At 37.3% G+C, this 22,664-nt stretch overlaps 1 protein-coding gene across 3 annotated transcripts in view; it reads left to right on the plus strand.

The window, feature by feature from the left end:
• The first annotated feature begins 7,592 nt into the window (after window positions 1-7,592).
• The window catches only part of tbx20 (T-box transcription factor 20), a 33,898-nt gene continuing 18,826 nt past the window's right edge, over window positions 7,593-22,664 (plus strand). For all 3 annotated transcript variants that reach the window (XM_039736844.1, XM_039736845.1, XM_039736846.1), the window contains exons 1-6: window positions 7,593-7,879; window positions 9,705-9,957; window positions 12,374-12,538; window positions 14,775-14,883; window positions 17,949-18,107; window positions 22,006-22,082. In XM_039736844.1, coding sequence (XP_039592778.1) covers window positions 7,753-7,879; window positions 9,705-9,957; window positions 12,374-12,538; window positions 14,775-14,883; window positions 17,949-18,107; window positions 22,006-22,082 — 890 coding nt within the window. In that variant the 5' untranslated portion in view covers window positions 7,593-7,752. The remainder of the gene's footprint in view (window positions 7,880-9,704; window positions 9,958-12,373; window positions 12,539-14,774; window positions 14,884-17,948; window positions 18,108-22,005; window positions 22,083-22,664) is intronic.

The raw sequence follows: 22,664 nt of genomic DNA on the forward strand, positions 1-22,664 counted from the left end.
CAACTCAAAGGGCATGAAAGAGTCAGAAATAACTGCTGCGCCCCTCACAAAGAAAGCATCAGAAACAAGTGACCCGAAGTGCTGCTTGCGTTTTCAGAAACACTTAATAGTTTACACTGGCAATGGTTTTTAGAGCACATAACATTTGTATACAAATGATATTTTAAGCAAAACTGAAATTTCGTTTTATTTCATTTTTAAAGTCCTAATTTTTGTATTTATTATTTAAGGCGTTAAGCATTTGTTTCTTTAGTCAATATATTTTCGATTAATCTTCCCCTCCAAAAAGAAGGGCATTGTTGCTAAATATCGCAAGCATGGGTTTGCATTATTTGAATTCACATTCTTGAAAAACAAACAGTTGCTGTATATTTGCATAAACGTCTATTTGCAATTTGTAATGGATTCAAAAATTTCGATGAAATGGGCCACTGAACAATGCCGTGCAGGTGATTTCTTTTTATTTTATCATTTGTTGGACAAGTAGGACTGTTGTTACTACCAGCACTTACACCGGGACTCTGATGTTCGATTCTTACCTGACTTTCTGCATATGTCGCTCTAAATAGGTGTTGCCTCATTATGTAACATGCCAGCTGGACTGAGTGAGTTCAGAAAATAACTATGATTGCATATATTAAGGAATACATTACTTCGAAAAAAATTAAATACTCAGTCTTCAGCATGCGAGTCTCATCTGCAACCATTGATTACGAAGATTTTGTATTTGCAATATGAAACCGACTGAAACAGGCAATTTATAAGGCGCCTCTTCTCGTTTGTCAAAGTAATAGGAACACTTGCATCTCGAGAGAGCTGGACTCAAAATTGTTTAAAATTCTTAAAGCACCCGCTGCATCTCCACTATTGTTCGCAAAGTGCTTTCGAAATACTGTTCTATCACGGAATGATCTAAAAGATGATGCAATAAAATAGCTTTCTGTGTATAATTTAAAAGAATCATGAAATCCATTCATTGACCTATATATCTGATGACTCGCTTATTCAGGGTCTCGAACAGCAGGTGCCACTTTCAAGCACCTTTGCTCAAAGCAGAAAGCAACGATTGACGGCTTGACGGAGTGCCAGTCCATCGTAGACTGTATTCTCAACCGCAGTGAGCTAAACAACGGACGACTGCTGAATTCCGGGAGTTTACTTCTGACTCTGCAGGTGGCCTGGCTCTGTCGCATTAGGACATTGTCGGAGTGGAGATGCGTGAAGACAGGAGCAAGAATCACGTGTCCTACTAACGTGTTTTTTTCCGCTCTGAAATGTACACCTCAGCAGAGTATTCGATCATGGTTTGCACAGGTGTATTGCAAAGTACAATTTCAACAAATGCAACAGCTTTCATGTCTTCCGTGATTATCGCTCAAGATTCTTAAAACAGATTAGTTCTGCATTAAATTAGAGCACAATGCCACTTCTGCTTCTGCTTTTAGAGTTGTTAATCATTTTAGTTTTGAATTCCCAAACACACATTTTCGTCTGAAATTTTCATTATAAATGCCTCAAGTTTTGAAAAACCGCATTATGTGCTTTATACGTGTCATTCTAGTCACACAGTAGAGCAAGAACTGCTAAATTTCGATACGTCTCTCTCTCTCTCTCTCTCTCTCTCTCTCTCTCTCTCTTCTCTTTCCCTCTATGTTGCTGGGTGTTTTATATTTACTGTCTTGTACTTGTAATTTTGTAGACGTGTTCATACGCCCAATTGGAACAACTCAGTACATAAAAGATGAGTAAACAAGTCTGGGTGGAGAATATATTGTTCAGATCTGTTATATTCCTATTTGTAAAATTAACGTAAATTAGCAGAACGACACAGCGGTTAACGCCACTGCCTCCGCGAGCCAGATTGGAATCCCGCGCCCTATAGTTGCCCGAGTTGATCTTGCACAGTCTCCCCTTGTAGTAGTAGGTTTTCATCCGGGTACTTAGGCTATGCTCCCATTCACACTACTGGCACCGTGCGACCCTGAACAAGTCACTTGACTTGCCTGTACTCCAATTGGAAAGCTAAAAAGAATTTTAACCAATTGTATCATAAATGCCGTTAAGTCGCCGTGGATAAAGACGTCAGCCAAACAAGTAATTTTAAATGTAAATGTGAATTCCCCCAAATAATCTTTTCAGTTTAACTAGAGATTCTAAACTGGGCCTCGTGTGTGCCACAGAGAGCTCCAAGATGGACTTGAGCCTGGTGCTGTTTGAAAGGGCCCCGACCCACTGCGACTCTAAAGAAAATGTTGTATTGTTTACAGTTTCTTATGTGCATTCCAAATAGTGCGGTCCATTTCTTTATTTTATTTTATTTTTTGATAACAACGTTAGTATATGTTTTGGGGTTTGCATGTATATTTTTGCTAATTTATTTCACTTCTGGAATCATATATGGAGATACAAACAAATGTAACGGCGCAATTAATATAACAAGGCTTTGGAAACAATGAATTTGTGGTCATTTTCTTCATAGATAAGCTAAACGTAACAAATATGTTGCCAATTCCATTTAATTCCATTTTAATTTATTAGCGACTATTCCATTAGCATCCTAAATTTTAAAACTGCATAACACACTTAGTCCACTACTCATTTTGGAAGAGCTCGTCTCTTATGTATGCAACAAGCGACTATCCGCTTTTTCAGTGTAAACGGTAAAGGAATTTATATTAAAACATTACTAAAATGTAAAATTTGCAGATAAACATTTCCGATCTCAAAAGAATAACTGCAGTATCTGTTGAGAAATCCAGGCATGCACAGTGAGAACGTCCATACGAACTGTGGGATTCGTATTTAATACCATGCGTTCGACAGGCAACGCCAAGCCCCGCGCCACATTCGCGCGATCGTTTAGTGTATTAATAAATACTTCTATATTGTAGACGATAGATGGTTATAGGAACTGGAAAAACAAATATCCAGTATGTTCCCGTCCATTAAAACATTTGAAAAAGCAGTCAAAATAGTTTACAAATTGCGGGATGCCTTTAGAATTGCACAGGTGACTATGCAGTTCAAGACACTCAGAGAATGAGGTTCTGATGGAAACCTATATTTGGTGAGCATTTTTTTAAACTCGGGCATTATTATTATTATTATTATTATTATTATTATTATTATTATTATTATGATTATTATTATAGAATAACGTGTTGTTCAACAAAAAATATTCTTCAAACAAGCTATTCCGTTGAACGTTTACAGCCGCTGGTGAAACAGGTCATAGACTGAAAACTAAATAGAAAATGAACTTTAAATATTGAAAATTAATATTTCAATTCTTTAGGCATTGTGATTAAATGCGAATCAGAGAAGAAAACTCCCGGATGGAAGAATATATTGCGCCACTAGTTTCACTTTTTTTAACTCCATCTCATACTAATTTTTACACACTTCAACCCTCTGGCACACATTATGTATTAATAACAATAACAATAATGCTACTACTATGCACTACTATTAATAAAAGGGCTCCCTCTTCTCTGTGGCAGCATTCCGAACATGGACTTGAATACCGATATTTTAATTGCGGTATAAATATGTCCGGGCGGTATTTTCTTTCTTGGTGTTGTGCAAGCAAAACAGGCTCATTCCTACTCTGCCCCAAGTTCCAACTCTCTTGTGTTCTCCATGTAAGAATGCATTATGCATGTTACTCATTCTTCACAGGTACCAATAGCGCCCCTAATCAGAATGATCTAACACAGTAGTATCGATCGATGGCCGTGGTCTACAGTAACGATGAGGGAATTCGCCATAATTGCCTAAAGGTTAGAGCCCCACGCTCAATCTCGTGTTTTTCCGGTAAAGGGTTCACATCCCACAGTCGTCGTATTTAAATGTCGGGTTTGTTGGCTGTGCCCGTGTGTCGCTGATACAGCCAGAGTCATTAGTATATGTCAAATATGTTTCATAATGCATCGTCAGTGCCACTCACAAAAAACTGCCGGGGACCCGCTTTCATGTTAGTAGATAACTACTATATTTATTTACAAAATCTATTTTTATGACCCCACCGTCAGCCACAAGACCTCAGTTGCCTCTTGTGGATTATTGACTGGCATCTGCTCCTTTAAGAATGGGCGCGTATACTCCGACTGGGAGGACTGTAGCCTCAATGTGTGAATAATTTTCAGTAAGGAGTTACACTAAGTGGGAAAGCTTTTAGCACATTATCCGCTGGCAATTGAACTGTAATCTGATTTGCCAAACCCCAGTGCCTTATTATACATCTACCATTGGATTTGCATTTTACAGTCAGTCACCTAATGGGTTTAGAGCACAGTAGCCTTTCTGCTTTTGCTTAGAGTAGGCGGCCACCTAGGTGACTTTGAGAAGTAAGAAGACGAGTCTTAGAGTCAGCAATTTTTGATAACAGTTTGCCAGACAAAGACGAAGAAGAGCATTGCAGTGCGTTTCCAGCCATCACGAGTATGATTATAAACAAATAAAACGTTTAGCGATTGAAGTTGGGCAGTAATTACACTGAAATGAGATCAGAAGAGAAAACTCTTAATTAAGAGCCTGAGAGAGAGCAAAACCACACGAATGAGCCCCCGCACCAAGAGCCTAAACGCATGTCACTGTTTTTTGGGGGGACTAATGGCAGCAAGCACCGTCCTGAGACGGGGACAAATCACAAAAAGGAAAGATGTCTTGTTTGGGAGAACATGTATGGCAATAGAATTTGTTACAATGTTTTTATTTCATTAAGTCATGCATTGATATGTGTTAATGGTGTTTTTATAAGGTCTAGAAAAAACGGGATTTTTTCATTTACAAACTCAATACAGGGATTCACGGTCATTTTACCCAAGAATTGAAGCTGACAGTCAGCGTTGTCTACATTTGCGAAGGGTAAGGCGTTGGACTGTCAACCCCAGGGCTGCCGGTTCAGTCCTCATCGCCTTTTCATCGAATGACACTGAGCAATTCATTTAAACCGACTGTAGCCTATCTGTAACTAAATACATCTCCATGTTTACTCACATACAGCACGGTTACTGTTCGCCAGAGCCTCAATTGGATTCATCGGTTTCGATTAAAAATGGACGAATTAATTACTCTGTTGTTGCGTAGCTGTAAAGCGTCGTAGGAAGTGTTTAACATGGAAATATTCTGTGAAAATATAATGTATGGGTGCACAGTTATTTTTGAATTTCACCCATGCTATATATGTTAATGTCTATTCATCTGGTTGAGTTCAGATCATTTATACATTCTTTATTGAAGTTAGAGTGATTTTTTAAAAATTCCATACGCCTTTTGGTAATGTACCAAACGATAAATATAAATTTGATTTTAAATAGCACAATAAACATCTGATTTTTTTTTTATTATTATACAGGTCATTTTTAAAATTTAATTTGTACAACTTGCGAAAGATTCAAAGTACATGCACAAAATGTAAATTAAACCCGATCGAGAATGAAATTTATTGAAAAAAATGCAGTAAATCTAAAAAGACGGATTAAACACATTTTGATATGATTTTACGTGGAATTTAATTTAAGTATAATCTCTTTACCATTAAATAAATTGAGAGAGAAAAATTTAAATGATGGAATAACACCGCATGTGTTTGCTAATTTTTCTTTCTTTCTTTCTTTCTTTCTTTCTTTCTTTCTTTCTTTCTTCGAACATATTGTAGGAGCCTTAATAAATAAATATTTCAGAGTTAGCATCAGCAAGTGTCAGGCATACAGTTATTTAGATGGATTAAATAAAGTCGTTCAGTTGTTCTTGTTAGGTTCGTGTGAATACACAGGTAAAATATACATTTTGTATACTAGCAATTCATCGAATTATTCATTTAATAATTAAAATTTGAACAAAGTATGTACCATGTCAAGTAAATCATTAATTTTTAAAGCAGAATTTATCGACGCAGTAAAAAGCAGTAAATTAAAACAAGGTAGCCTTGAGACTGAAGAGATTGTAAACAAATTAACGTGTTGCATGTAAAATTAAAACAATATTACATAAAAATAAATAAAACATTTTAAAATTATTTTATTTCAGTGTAGGTATGTGGAGAGCAACAAACTACTTTGTAAAATGTTTTTAAATCTTAAACGGATAAAACTGCGAACAATACAATAAATATTGTAAACAGACACGATAGTCCTATTTCTGATTGCTATAGTATTTTGGTAGTATGCTTTCTTAGCACATTATATAACATCAGATAATGAGATAAATTGAAAAATAAAATTGTTTATGTTTTTTTCTCTTTAATCAAAACAACTACAGCATAGTTGATCATTTTCAGAAGCGAAAACTGCTTAGCTCCTGTGTCAGATGATTAATCAAGAAAGCGTCAGGACGAAACTCATTTCTTTGCAGAAAATAAAAGTAAAACCGAGTTCTTGGGATTTGTTGTTTCAGCAAAGAAAGGAGGCTTATAACCATTTTAGATCAACCACTGACTTATTTTAAACGGTCCCCGTACACCAATTCATGACACTGCTATGTTGCTGTTAAAATTTGTCATATCACGAACAGATACAAGCTATAAAAAGGGTATTCCAACAGAGAAAACATAGAATGGGACCAGATAATACTGCCGAAACGCCACGTCTTTAACCTTGCTTTCTACTTTCTTTCTGCATGAATGAAAATAAAATATATTTTTCCGTTTGAAGACACACGTTTATAGCCCCTCATTATAATAGGAATAAAGAAAAAAAAGCTTTAAGAAAAAAATCAAAATGAATTTAAACAGTTAAATAATTCTCTGTATGCTAGCATGGTTGTCATACACCATTGGAAAATGGTGTGGTATGGCAGTGTGTGGTAATGTCCGAGACACCGGCTCAAAGTACCGCGACTAGAGAATGGCAGTTTTAGCAGTGGACGTGTAAGAGTTCTTCTGACATACGTTTTTAAGCCAATAATAATGATGATACATTTGTTTACATTTTTTTTTTCATCTGTTTGTAAAACACACAACAACGATCTCCAATATACAGGTATACTGTTTGAGACGTTGTCATATTTTGAAGAATGGAGCTCTAGCGCTCCGCCTCTTGGCTTGATGCCTGACAAGTAACTTGAGGGCACCTGCCTGTCTGTCCATACACAAGCGAGTTAAATGATAGATAGATAGATAGATAGATAGATAGATAGATAGATAGATAGATAGATAGATAGATAGATAGATAGATAAAAATAAATGCTCTGTTTTTAGATGCATTTTTTAGAATACCAAGATGTGGAAATTTCTGTGCATTTTTGTTACCGAAAAAGTCATCTAGAGTTATTTGTATTTACAAGTGTATTAAAACCGATTTGAATGCAAACATATTTCATATGCTATAAAATGCTCGCAGCTAAAACACTTGTTTCCGTAATGCAAACAGGCCAGAATTGAAATTAACCTCACTGAGGTTTCAAATTATTGCACAGGTATGCACAGTTGTTTCTCCATGAAAGTCCGTTTAGTCCGGCTGCTAAGCCTCGGTCTACGCATGCGTGTTTTAGTAGACTTGCGCGATGACGGAGTTCTGAAGCAGTGATTGGCTGCCGATTGATAGGAGTGAAAGGGGGTGTACTAAATTAATGAGAGTGCAATAAGGGAACTGCCCTTCTGCCTTCTGAGAAGTGAGAAGAGCTTTTCCAAACCAGCGCAGGAGTGACCCAGCGTAGAAGGGCTGCCAGCTGTACTCTTCCTTAAAGGCGTTCTTCTACAGTGTCACTAGACGGACGAAAACAGTTTCCAACTTTTGATGACAACTTTGCACCATGGAGTACACCTCGTCCCCGAAACCACAGCTGTCCTCCAGGGCCAACGCGTTTTCTATTGCAGCCCTCATGTCGACCGACAGGACAAGAGATAAAGAGAGCGAGGAGAGCACAATCAAGCCCTTGGGTGAGTGCGACGTACCCGTCGGGGAAAACTGGACGGCAGATGGGCTTAGACGACCCTAAATGTCCAGAGAAAAAGTGGGCACGAAGAAAGGAAGTAAAAGTCCAAATAAACAGTCAAAGGGATCAGGAGAAAGTATATGTCCAATTAAAAACTTCATTTAGTAATGCGGGAAATCTGGAACTCTACAAATTTCTTTAGCGGATGAACTGACAACATAATACAGCAGACTTATTTTCTGTTGTTTTTTTTTTTTTTGTTTGTTTTATTTTAAATCAAAGGTAACTTTACAAAAATATATATTTTAAATCAATACGTAACGAGGTATGAAAAATGAACAGTCATTAAAACGGTAACATTCTCAAGGCAAACCATATTTAGTATTATTTATAAATGATAGATTTTAATAATACGCATTAAGGAAAATAAGTTATTTTATCAAAGACTAATAGCAAACATCATGTCAAAATAGCACCGTTTCCTGGCAAATAATAGTAACAACAATAATAACGATGTTGTAAATACTATAATGATCAAGATATTGTGGGTATATTTTCATTTATTTCGGCTAAATTTATTAAACTTATTATTACAATACTGAAATACAATACCATTTTAATGACAACGGAAACATTGTCATTCCTCGATTTGTAAAATGAATTCGAGCTTTAGTTTTCGTAATCTATTAAAAAGTGAAAAAACTAATAAAGGATAAAGCCATTAGGAAAATGCAAGATTTTAAAAATACGATCTCAGTTCAAAACTATATTTTTAGTATTATGTTAGGATAATTGCTGATTCTTAAACTAATCGAAGAGAAAGAAACACAAAGTATACATTTATGATTTAGCAAGCAGTTATTATTTTTATGAAAATACTGAAAACAAAACAGGAATTTTCCCTAAGCTAAATGGCTTATACTCAGATATTTATAGAAAATGACTTTTTTTGTATATTGCAGAGGAGAAATAAAATTTTATGCAATAAGATACGTGTCATTTCGCGGAATTATTTTATTTTTGTTAACAATAAGATATCGTATTTTAAGGTGCTACATTTTTCTCTAGTTTTAAATGTCCTACAAATATACATTAAATAGTATGGTTGATCAAAGTTATATAGGCACATTAATCTTCACTACGATTTCCAACACTATTATGGCGTGTCAATTCTTACTGTTACTGGTTTAAGAACAGTTGAATTTGACAGTTTAAACTGTTTAGCACTCTTTTACAGTGCGGGAAACGAATTGAATACTGCAAGTTTTATTTCCAATATGCTGAAGTTCTTTTCGACTATATGTAATATACTGTATACAGTTTTTAGCCAGACGACGATGATGATGATGACGATAATGATTAGCCCACTCTCATCGGTTTTATTCGCCAAACAACATTTCAGCTTTTAAGAATACAAAAAAATATATATTTTATTTTGTAAATTGTCACTTAAACGTTTATTATGTGGAATCGTTTGAATGAATATTGTTTTCAGGTGATTTTTATACTGCACTTGGGGTTTATTGGATTTTTTAATCTTTTCCCCAAAGGTTGTTGTATTGAAAATAATTATTGGGAATGAGGATTAATCTTTTTAGTTATTTATTTTTTATATCGAAAATTACACCTGTATATGTGACTTTCACAATTAAACTTCTGTCCTCTAAGCACAGAGAAGCAAGATGTGATTAGTATTTTTGTTAGTTGAAATAATCAACGTGGGGACCGTTAAAGACATGAGCAAGTTAAAGATTTGCACAACACAACTAACAAAAATTGAGAAATTATTTTAAACGGTTATTGCAGTGTATGCGCTTGGTGTCCTTCAGAGCAATTCGTGGAGAAGTCTTCCTGCGGTCAGCCGCCTGCTCCGCCAGCATCCTTGAGCGACCTGAGCAGCCTGGATCCTCACGGAGACTTCAGCAGCAATCCACCCACGATATGCACGGAGCCCCTCATCCCCACCACTCCCAGCGTCCCAAGTGAAGAGATGGCCAAGATCTCGTGCAGCCTGGAGACCAAGGAGCTATGGGACAAGTTTCACGACCTGGGGACAGAGATGATCATCACCAAATCCGGCAGGTAGATAGCAAGCGATTGAGTGAGTCGGAGTGATGAAAGGTGGACGCTGTCAGCCTGATGTCTTTTGGTGATTATGGGTATCGGAGCTTATTAAACTGTTTTGATTGTTTTACTTTCTGTGATGAATTGCTGATTAGAGCTCCAATTTGCCGTGTTTACTTAGAGTCTGCATTTACTGTGAAAGAACATCTACATACTTAATACACGCATTTACAACGCAGCCTACACTTTTTACATCCCGGTGATTTTCACGGAATAGTAAGGAATTATTATTGAATTGCAGTTCGTGATTCCCCAGGCAAATCAGCCTAAAATGAACGAGCAGCAATTCAGAACGAGGAGCCCAAAACCTTAATGGATCCTCGACGAGCCGTATAAAGCGGAATTCGGGCGACATCCCGGTCAGAAAGTAGTTTAGAATATATCGAGTATTTAGCCAGCATATCCTGAAGTACAACAGATAATTAAAACGCTCAAAGAGTGGATAGGTCGTTTTATTAAAGATTGTAGCGAAATAACGTGACATTCGATTTTTAAATGTTAAAAGACAGTTTTGTGCGTTAATAAACGAAGGAGCCTCAAGCAACAATTTACTGAAACCTGATAATGGTTGGATGGATTGCTTGTGCTAAAAAGCAGTTATTGTGGCGCCTTAACTGAAAACGTATAGCGACTTGTGCCAAATTGGGATTACTGTCTGTCAGAAATATGGGAGTCATAGCCACATCCTTAACAGAGCTTGTTTTTTTTTAAGTTTGGCTAAACTTATTTCATGTTCCGTGTAATGATAAATTCTTATTTTAAAGGAGACGTTTTTCCCTCAATTGAAATATGCGTAACTTAACTTGATTTATTTTATGTTATATCTGAGTGCACCTGTTCGAAATGAGTAACATAATTCTGTATAGTATATAGCAGGCGCCGTGGATTCTGTCTTGTTATAGAAAGTGAAACGTGATTTTTCCCCTTTCCTTTCATCGTTTAACCACAATTGTGTTCCATGTATTATCAGTATCCTACTTCCGGTCTCTTATTCTAGAATTTTAAATTTTATACACTTTCGTTCTCTAAAGCATTAAATCATTAATAGCCTTTAACGGATTTACAGAAAAAGCTTACGCTTTGTTTAAAAAAAAATCATTTTCGAAACCCGTTTATCTTGCACCAGTCAGTATCGGAGATTTATTTTCCGTATTGCAGTATTGCAAATAATTTTAATCAACGAGATGAAACCCTACAGTTCATCAAGAATGCTTAGATAACAACAAACGAACTCCTCATTCCGACATCTTTTAAAAAAAACTTCTCTGAGTTTCTGCTTTTAGTCCGTAGGTTTTTTTTTTTCAAATTCGCACAAACTGTGTAAACTCTTTCTTATTTATATAATAAACACACTAACCCTTAATTTGTAACTGAGTTCGGTACTAAGTGAAAGTGCTACTGTACATAGAAATGTCTTACATTAAGCATCATACAGAAATGAACTTGTTTGACTGTTTCAACAGATATTCTTATCACTGTTATATAAACCAGGTGGTGTCCACTTCATCGTAACCATAGACACACAGATGATTGCTAATGTAGTTTTCCTGTTTATTATTATTATTATTATTATTATTATTACTTTCTCTTTGAGGGTATTAGTACAGATTGTGTAGTAGTGGGTCTCCTTATAGGACATCACCACATCAGATTTTTAAACAAGGTCCACTCAAAATATACCATGTTATTGCACCAGCTTGGACATTTCCAGCAGATGGCTATCTCTGCTTTCTTGTCAGGAGTCTGAACTGTGAAGCTGACTACAACTGTAAAAAAAGCGTGACAATAAGAAGGCACCAGGTTCATGAATGCAGCCAGAAAGAATGGGACAAACTGTTGTAGACTCGGATCACCTAGAAATGTAGAAGTTAGGTTTCTGCTACTGCTGTCCACAAAGGTGATTCAAAATGGAGACCCAATCAAGCAGGCATGTTAGATTTCAGAGGAACTCTCTGTGAAATCCATTAATGCTGGTCCACATGTGTCTGTCAGAAGCTTTAGGCTAAAAGCTTCTCGATGAGCACTTATCCATATGTGCATGGTGTATTTTCTCACCAGTTTCTGAAGAAAATGAAATTAAAAATTGGTTATTTTTTTTAAAATGAAGATTATTTACCATACTTGTTTAAATCTCATCTTGAATTCCTGATGAGTTTTTCCCTCTCTTAGTATTATGTAGTTATTTAAGATAATAAGGAGAGGGCTGATTCCTGTCTAGTGTTTTATTACTGCCCGGACAGGGGTTAGCTGCTTATGATCCTGGCCAGAGTAAAACTGGTGCATGGATAGATCATCCCAATGTTTAGTCTAACCGAGTCCTACTTGTAGGAAAGATAGGTTTGCTCTCTGACTTCCACTTTCTCCCTTTTTACAGGCGGATGTTTCCAACTATCCGAGTTTCGTTCTCTGGAGTGGATCCTGAGGCTAAATATATTGTGCTGATGGACATCGTGCCAGTGGACAACAAACGCTACCGTTATGCCTATCACAGATCATCATGGCTAGTGGCTGGAAAGGCTGATCCTCCACTCCCTGCCAGGTCTGTACAAATGTTGTTTGAGTTGATGAAAAAATGTAAGAATAGGATTGGCATGTTGAATTTCATCAAATGTCCTTTGAGATCATTACAAATGTATACCAATACTGACAGGTCATTTAGCAAATTCATTTTATATTAATATTCTGCATTTCCTTTAGTGTGCAAGGTAGATAGTTGTAATGTAAGCAATGCAAATGTTTGTTTCTTTGACACACGTGTGTTGCTTAAATCCATGCTTATGGATGTGCAGATTTAGATTTTCTTATTTGACTTGTGTTTTCAAACATTTTTCAGATTGTTTTTCAGGAGTGACCTGTATGATTTGTGTATTTGTGGGAGCAGAATTTAGTGGAAGCACAATGGTACAATGCCTAGAACAGCTTTAGTGTCCTACACTGCTATCTCAGTCCAGATGGCATCTGCTTGTTCTCCCCTTGTCTGCCTTTTTTTCTCCAGGCAATAAAGTAGAGACTAAAGAGTATGACATCTAAAAGATGTGCAGTGTAGGGTTATAACTAGTAATAAACTGGCTCCAAATGATAAATACATGCTTACAAACACTGGTTCTTTAATGGCACTTTATGGTTCTTTGCTGGATTGTGTGGTTCTTCATGGAACCTTTGCTTGACAAAGCACTATTTCATTCTGGGAAGGGTTCTTTGCATATGAAGTTGGTTGTCCTTGCTTTGAAAAACTTACTTTTATGTAGAAAAAGCAGGACACTAAAATATTAAGATAACCTGATATTAGTCTGTGTTACTTAACATAAAATCATGACACCACTATCTATTCATGGCTGTTTACTGTATGGAACCTGTTACAGATTTAAATAATTCAAGGTTCTTTCTGCAGCCTTTATGTGGATGGGTGGTTTGGGAAACAAAAATGGTTCCCCTTTAGCACCTCTACTTTTAGAGTGTAGGGGTGCTTGTATAACTGTTCCCTGTGACTCACTAGCTTCCCTTCCACAGTTGGTTCTTACCTTGCATTCAACTTTCCAGGATAGGCTTTAGTTGAGAAATGGATGGAGGGTGAAGTATTTATACTTTGATACTAGCGATTAATTGGTGTATCCATGTACCTTGCTTCCATTACTTTTATTGTGGTCTGTGGCTCTCTGTATCTGTTACCACCAAAAAGTAGAATGGATTGTTGAACACATTGGCATAGTGTTATATTGCATTTTACAAAGCCTCTTCATGTGCTGCTGCTTCTCAGTGTGTGCATTTAGCATGTGTGTGCATTCAGAAAGTGTAAAACAACAAGTATAAATTCTGTTTTCAGAGGCTTAACTGATAATGTGCCAGCCTAGAGTGTTGCGGACAAGCCTGTCATTAGAGTGTGGTTGCTAGGAGGTGGTCTCAGAGATCCAAATCCTTGACACAATCAAAAAAATGCAAAAGTCACAATTAAAATTAAACTTTGTGTTTGATGTATTACCTATGCAGGCTTCTTCACACTAGACACACAATACACATACCTTTTGCCTGTCATCCTTCCTCCAGAGTTCCCTGAGTGAGCTTTTGTCCTCCTTTCTGTCCTGACTCTGACTCCAAGAGTGAGGTGAGGCGGCTCCTTTTATTCTGGATCCAGAAATACTTCCAGTGCTATGACATTGCACAGAGAAAGCACTTTTCGGTCAAGTGGAAGCCCCTGAAAATAGAGATGTCTACTCTTGGGAGCTCCCATTAGTGGCACACATAGAACCCAACAGTGTTGCCCAACAGGACTACAATTTGCAAGTTGCCTTGTGGGTGAATACATGGGTGATCCATTTAAAGGATGTTGTCACATACAGCCCTGATAGGTGGCTTGCCCCTGCCTTCCTCTTCACTGTTCCACCAGGAAAAAGAAACATCATTCATCCCAGTTGGGACATCCATCCACTTACAGTCTCCATCCATTATATAGGCCTCTTGACAGGAGAAGTGTCCATTCAACCCTTTTGGGAAGCCAGCCCTTCCTTGCCCTCCATCACAAGTGATGATCACCATGTGACCCAAAAGTGGAAGAAACCTTATAGATGGCTTGAGAATGAGAGGAGCTATCCCAGTTTTTCACACTCTTAACAGACTGCAGCCATTGTGCAAATTAGACTTTAAGGCTTCATGGCACAATTTTGTGTCTTACTAAATAAGTGGACTGCAGGCTGTCAATTTAATTCACATCCAGTTAGATAAAGTTGTATCCATTACCTTTGATGTGTTATTTTTCTATTCTTGTTGTTTTACTGTAGGCTATATGTTCATCCGGACTCACCATTCACAGGGGAGCAGTTGCTGAAGCAAATGGTTTCCTTTGAGAAGGTTAAATTGACCAATAATGAACTCGACCAGCATGGCCATGTAAGTATGGCAGGGAACTAATTTTCACTTTGATGAGATTTACTGTATTTTCCTTTGTGACTGTGACTTTTCTGTAAGGGTTGGCCCCAGAGTTTCACGTGGCATTTTTAAGAATCCTCTGGATTCCTTCTACGCCCCAAAGAGACTTGTGTTGTGTTAACTGGCCTCTGTAAATGGCCTGTTGTGACAGAGTTTGGGTGATGTCTTCTAATAAACATGCATATATCTTATCACGTTAAAGAATAAATTGGCATTATATTCACAAACCAAGGAGGTTAACAGTGAACAGTTCTATCAGACTAGAATAATTTTCATTGCACTTAAGATGATTCTGTGTTGGGAAAATGCAAAGAATTAAATTAGAATACAAATAAAAAAAATGCACAGTTCTTGTCTTGCATTAATGCCTACTTCATTGTTATTACAAATGTATATAAGAGGCAATTACACAGGAAAAAGCCTCCTTTACTTTCTCAATTAAACATTGGATCCTTTGTCTGTTTCACAGGTTTTACTAGCAAGCTGAATAGTTTGGAGGTTTTGATCTTAAAAAGAATGAGTAGTGGTGTAGTGAGTGACGTGCTTTTACCATTAGCTATCAGCACACTGATGGTATTGCTGTTTTATCTCAACTGTCTGAAGAAAGCCACAGAGATAAGTAAATCCTGCTCTTGTTGAACAAGGTGTGGCCACTTACTTGGCTGGGAGCTGCTGCTAAAAATGAATTCCATATCAGTGACACTTGCTGTATTCCCATCTCTGCACATTGTCTCCTGTACCTGCTGGCCAATGCCATCCCACACCTCCATGCCACCACACCTCTTTCACCATGATGGTGATCCTCAAATTTTTTGATCATTTTGTTTCATGGTTTACACGAATGAGGTCCACAACCTTAATTAAAACTCCATTCCATCATTTACCTCCACATCTTGCAAAGCTCCTTTGTTTCTGGATATCAACCTTTCACACCCCTGTCATTTTGACACTGTGTTATTCAGAAAACTACTAGTACTGTGAGACATTCCCGTCATCCCTAATGTGACCCCACATTTTGTTATCAGGAAGATATTGTATTTTGAACCTGATAGGAGTAACCATGAATCAACAAACTGTAGGGTCGGGCAGAAATTAAGATATACATTTTTTGTTGAGAATTGCCTGATTTAGGACCAGATGGTGAAAACCGTTACAGAGAATTTCAGTCCATTTTCAACTTGAAGGTGTTGTCTACAACATAAACTGTACAGGAAAAGTGAATGATGGTGTCCATTGTCAAACATGCTTTATGAAATGAATGATTTGTTAATGTTTTTTGTTTCATTGACTGAGTGATATTGATCCCCTTAAACAAATATTCAATTGTATTACTGTACTAAAGTTTGAAGAATATTAAGTAATGTGAAAAACAATCAAGACTCAAGAAAACTGAAATAATATTACTGTTATCTTTACAGAAAGGCTACAGAAAGCACTGCGTAAATTAATGATTAATAGCATGGCTTAATGGTTTGCTCGTAAAATAATAAAGGTGGTTATGGTCATTGACTTGATGGTACTTAACCTCAAAAAGCAGTATACATAATTGTTACCAGAGTAATTCTTGATGCTCATCAAAAGAGAGAGAGTAAAGGAGCAGGCGCTGATACAGCACATTGCTGTACCCACCACACGACAAACCAACTCAGGATCCTGATTAGGAACCGAGTGTAGTCATGCAATGGGTGACACCTCAGCACCACACTAGTTCAGATGGAGTGGAACAGTGTGAGGTTTTTATGGTGGCTGGAGTGTCAATTCTGCCACCAACCCCCAAGTGTTTCCCTGCAGGTTGGAGGGCCTACATGCAGATTAATTTCATACCCAGGATGGAGCAATTTTGGGTTAAGGGCCTTGCTCGTGGGCTCAACAGAGCAGAGTCCCTTTTGGCATTTACAGGATTCGAGCCGGCAACCTTCCAATTGCCAGTGCAGATCCCTAGCCTCAGAGCCACCACTCCACCCATCAAAAGGTGTGCATTTAAAGGCCAATATTAACTAATGGCATTTGAGAGCTATGGTGCCATACAGAATGTGACCAATTGTTGATACCCACCAAAAATGCTTAATCATGACAACTCCATATAAAACAGAGCTTGCTAAACTGTTCTAAAGCGATCACTAAAAACAGAATATGAAGCAATTACATTGAGGAATGCCATTAGTTTCAAGAAGTACAATAGAACAATAGATTTAATAATGATACTCGTTAAAAAAGGCTCTATATGAAACTGATTTATAGAGATTATCCCTAGAAGCAAACTGGGCCCATCAAAAGAGGTACATTATAAAACAGGAGCGGTGCTTATCATGAAGTGCTCTATAAATATTTTCTTACTGATGGCACTCAATATAAGTTATGAATAGTCACCAATAAGTGAAGATCTATGTTAAAACATGGTTTAGTTGCTTGGCCTAAAAAGTATTCTGGAAAATAATTTATTGTTATTGTTCACTAAATATTATGAAATATAAATTTAAGGTAAATCGCATTATACACAACATAAAAGGTGAGCAATTTATGGCATCAGCAAAGGCTTTTATAGAGCGGACTAATTGAAGTTGCTTAGTATAATTAAAAAATGAAAAACAAGTTACAGATTGTGTATTAAAAACAAAACAATGTGGAACAGGTTGGCAGGTGCTATTTCTGATAATTATTTTGCAGTTGCTTTGCACATTCTGCTCCTTCATAGTGCTCAGGTTAGCATTGACCTTGAGGCTGCAGTGGGAGCTTTTTTTACTGGAGGTCCATTCCTCCTGGGTTGCTTGGCAGCACTGAATTGCTCTTTTCTGTCCGTATTTATAGTGCCCGCTAGTGGAATGGTGCCAGGTTCACTGTTTGTCGTTATCTGGTATCTAAATGCAGCTTGTGCAAGAGACATTTTTCCTGGAAGGTGACCTTTATGTTTTCTATTGTGCTTTTAATGGGCTCCATTTCAAGCCAGCCTTCCTCTAACAAATGGTATTTGACCTGTAAAATTGTCCTGCATATGTTATTTCTTTATTCTTTTCTCCTTTCTTCAGATTATCTTAAATTCCATGCACAAATACCAGCCTCGAGTTCATATCATCAAAAAGAAGGATCACACAGCTTCTCTGCTTAACCTCAAGTCGGAGGAATTCCGCACATTCATCTTCACTGAGACGGTGTTCACTGCTGTCACTGCCTACCAGAACCAGCTGGTGAGAAAGCATCCTTTGCAATATTTTCAGATTTTTATTAAATAAACAGATATTTACCCAGCTCAAACAATTACAGGAATAAGCAGCATCACAGAATCATCTAGAAGCCTATGTCCCACTTATTCTGAGCTCGGAGGGGCCAATTGTTTCTCTTTTTCAGGGACAGAGAATAGAACCCACCATTGATACATTTTTTATTATAAGGCACACTACTGTGAAAGTAATTTCTTCTAAAACCAAAAAAACAATTAATTATATTTAAATATAAAACAATGCAGTGCACTGCAACAGGAGTAAAGTATTTTTGCATATCTGGACCATGAAGAGTAGTCTTTTCAAGTTTCCTTTCTCAGACTTCAGGATCACGTTCAGTGCTCATGTACAGTCATGTGAAAAATTAAGCATACTGTATGGAAATTGTTGACTTTTCTCACATATTTGAACAGGTAAACATTAGATCTTCATGCAAACAGTGCCTACAGGTGATGTACTTTTATAAAAACACAAGGTAAATGTGCCTTTTCAATAATTTATTCAACAAAATTATTAACAGATCTAATGATCTCCTGGGGAAAAAGTAAGTACACCCTTGGCCCCAGATGCTGAAATCCCCCCCTAAGATAGAAATGTCTTCTTGTAAACATTTTGCATGACTGCCTACCAGTCTCTGACATTGATTCTCTGAAACGTTTAACATGTTGAAAGGACCATTTCTGGTTCGATTTCAGCTTTTGGTCAGATGACCTCACATTCTCTTCTTCTAGTATCATACGGTTATCTCTTGGGCAGAATTTGCTATGCCAGCCAGTCCTTGAAATCTAGGATGATTGTCCTTACATTGGAATGATTGACTTCAAATAATTTTGAACTCTTTTTAAATTAGTTGCCAGACCAATAACTATCCACAACCTTCGTTTTGAGAGTCTTATAGAGCTTTTTTAGTCTTGGCATGATGACACCATACACATCAACAGCAAAGAGAGCACCAGACCCTAGATATTTATGTTTAAATATTTTGTAAAAGTAAACAATTTCCAAAGGTTGTGTACTTACTTTTTTACATGATGCTACATGACTCATATTGCCGAAGCTTCTGTATGATTGCTAAGATGCAATCAGTGAAGTTTTCCAGGTGACAAAAGAGGCAGGGCCTTCAGAACACAGCCATCTTGACAATCCTGTGTGAGTCCTTGGAGTCTAGGGCTCTGGACTCTCCCGGAGAAACTGCAGTGGGAATGGTCGTCATGTTTTTATGGTTAGTGAAAGTGCACTCTTTGTTGCTGATGATTCAGAATTGGATTTTAGGAATCTGAGTGAATAATGTGTGGGTCTCCGATTCATTCAACAAACAGATAATATGAAAGTCCTCCAGGATGCATTTGACATGGATTGGATTAGATTGATTTTTTATAATCCAGCTGAGTCTTCTAGCAAGCATCATTTACTCAGTCTCAGTTTCCTAATCCTGTTACCCACTCTTCCACACAGTAAGAACCAGCAAGACAGAGCATTGTTTGTTGTACCTAAGATGTCTCTATCATCAGTCCTTATAAAAATAATTATACTGACTTAGGAGCATCTCTACTGAAGATGCCACCCATGTTACTTAGAACCTGTTATGGTCATTTTGAGACAAACAACCTGTGTAGGGTTAGATCAGTGCATATGAATATCAGTTCTTGAAGCGACAAGATAAAAGAAGAGTCATTGTCTGTTATTTGAAGTCAGAAGATCCCCTTTTCTAAAATAAATACACCATCAAAAATTGTCAATATTTAAAACCAAGTCCTTTACAAACTCAGCTTTATCTTGTGTGGTTTTCTTTTTGAATTGATGTAACTCTTGCTATCACAGTCTTTATTTGGAAGGTCAAAAATTTGGACATGGGTTGATGCATGCCACTATCTTAAATACTGTTGATGTAGTGACATAATATACATATAAGCTTGTAAAAGAGTGGTGCCTCTCAGAAAAGCCCAATGGCGCCATGGTGACTTCACTAAAACTACATATCAAAATAGCCACATTATCCCATTCATGAATGCACTAAAGAGAAGCAGAATTTTCTTAAATTACACTTTGAGACAAGTGAGAAAACAGGAAAAAAACTACAGAATGAATTTTCTAAAAAAAGAAAATCATAATATGCACTATTAGGATCCTGCCAGCACTTCTCTTTGAGATGGATGGATAGATGGTTGAATTTCTGGGTGTTCAGCATCTTTACATCACGCATTGGAAGCTGGTTATGATATAAAACTCTGGAAAGAAAATATTAGGCCAGGTTTATACTTTACGCAACACAACGCATGCTCCAGCGGACGCTTCTACTACGCAAGTATTGTACTGCTTAATACTTGCGTGCCTACTTTACGTAAATCTGGAAGATTCCACCAGGTGGCAGCGTGAGATATCATCACGGTGAGAAAACGTTCAGCTTCACTGTGTTGTGAATTGCCTGAAACATCCATTACATTCTGAGGACACATTGCCACAATATCTCTGAAAATGATGTTTAATGATTACTTCCATCAATCCAGCAAGCATTAGGCGTGAGAAAGAAACAATCCCTGGGCTTCAGCTCATCACAAGGTGAACAACAAGCATACACATACACTAGTGTCATTTTAGCGTCACCAAATCCCCAAACCTTCATGTCTTTGGAAGGAGCACACGGTGGAAACCCACTAGGAAAACATGCAAACTCCAGGCAGGGAACACCAGGGATGTGACTATTGCCCTGCCACTGTGCTGCCCCCACATGTGTAATTATTAATTGTATTCATTATTTAAATGAAGTTAACGACTTATCTGTAAAATGTAACAAACATACTTTAATGAATTTCGTCATGAAAGTGATATCAAGTATAAATCTAAGGATTCTAAATGTGCAGAGAGCTGGAATATCATGAATTTAATGTGTTCTGTGTGGCGATTGCTGCTTGCCGCTGCTGTCAGTTCAGTAGGAAGCCCCAGAACAACTTAGTGATTAACAACTGGGTCCGTTTTAAGATGACGTGTATGACGGTCTACTTTAATGATAAAATAAACTACGAGGTTAAAGTGGACATTTCGAGATTAAAGCCGTAATTTCCACTTTAATCACAAAATAGACCTTTTCACCGTGTTCTTAATTTTTTTCTCCGTGGTTCAAATGCGCTGCTGTACATTCTGATGCTGTTGTGAAGGTGCAAAAAAAAAAAAAAGATGTCACAGAAGACGGTATATGAGACTTTTAAAATGTATTGTGTCATTTCTTTGGGGAATATGCGACACTTGAATATAAAAGCACCACAAATGCATTTGTATGTCTGTATTTTGCTTCACCACATCGAACCATTCATCAAACATCGAAGCATGCACATCGATCTGCAAAACAGCTTTCTATCACATATTGATAGTAAACAGAGACACTGACATCATGTTCCAATTTGCTGACACTGCGCCACCATGACTTTTTGCTGGCATTGCAATTCGCACATGGATTGCGTTAATTTCTGAGGATGTGCTCAGAGGAACGCTGGGAACGCATGGCAGCCATGATACGTGTGTGTATGCGTTCTGAGCATAAAGATTAAACCGTACGTTACCCTAAGTGTCCTAGAGTAAAGACAAATTAGAACAAGAATCGCTAAAAGATCTATAAATGTAAAGTTAAGCTTTGTTTTGATGATCTTCTTTCATGTTTTCCATCTGTTTTATTCAAGGTGAACTTCTGCACTGGTAGGTACTGATTTTTTATCTTTGTCAGTCTCACTTAACCTTTCTGTTTCAAATTAGGGTAGATGACTTTGTGTCTTTAGTTGAGCAGATGATAACTCATGATGGGTGAATAACTAATGTTGCTCCTTTCTGCATTATGGATGTGCTTCTATGTTTTTTTCTTCTTTTGTTTCAGATCACCAAGCTGAAAATTGACAGCAATCCATTCGCAAAAGGCTTTCGGGATTCCTCAAGGCTGACAGACATTGAGAGGTACTGGGAGCTTCATGCTTTTTTGAATTGTTGGGATCACTGTGCTGTTGTTCTTTGCCTTTATAGTCAAAGTTTGGAAGTAGTATCCGTTGCACCTTGAAACTGCATTCACTATGACAATACGACACCAGTTTGATGTGATCTTGCACGCACTTAATGTTCCCTTGATGCCATGTGATGTCTTTGTACCGCAGGAAGAGCTCCGTTCCACTGCTGCTCTGATTATATGACACCAGATTCTTTTCTGCTCTGCGTCGTTAAGAATCAGCATTATGCTGAAATGTAACTGGTCACTTTTTGAATTCAAAGCCCATTTGGCCCTGTGATACTAGAATCTCACTTTCTGTACACAATTTGAGTCTTCTTGTGACTTGCATTCTACTTTACTCATATAGCTATATATTCTCATTACCATGGCTGGGTGTTAGGAACCTATTGACCATAAGCTGAGGCATTTACTAATTCAGATTCTTTTTTTAGTTTCTCAAGTTCCTTGTTGCTATTAAAGACGTGCACCTGACAGTGTCCTTGTCTGCATGTGTTAATGAACTTTCTTCACTTGACTATCTCTCAGGTTACCAG

The sequence above is a fragment of the Polypterus senegalus genome, chromosome 15 (assembly GCF_016835505.1).
Source record: "Polypterus senegalus isolate Bchr_013 chromosome 15, ASM1683550v1, whole genome shotgun sequence".
Taxonomy (NCBI): Eukaryota; Metazoa; Chordata; class Cladistia; order Polypteriformes; family Polypteridae; genus Polypterus; species Polypterus senegalus.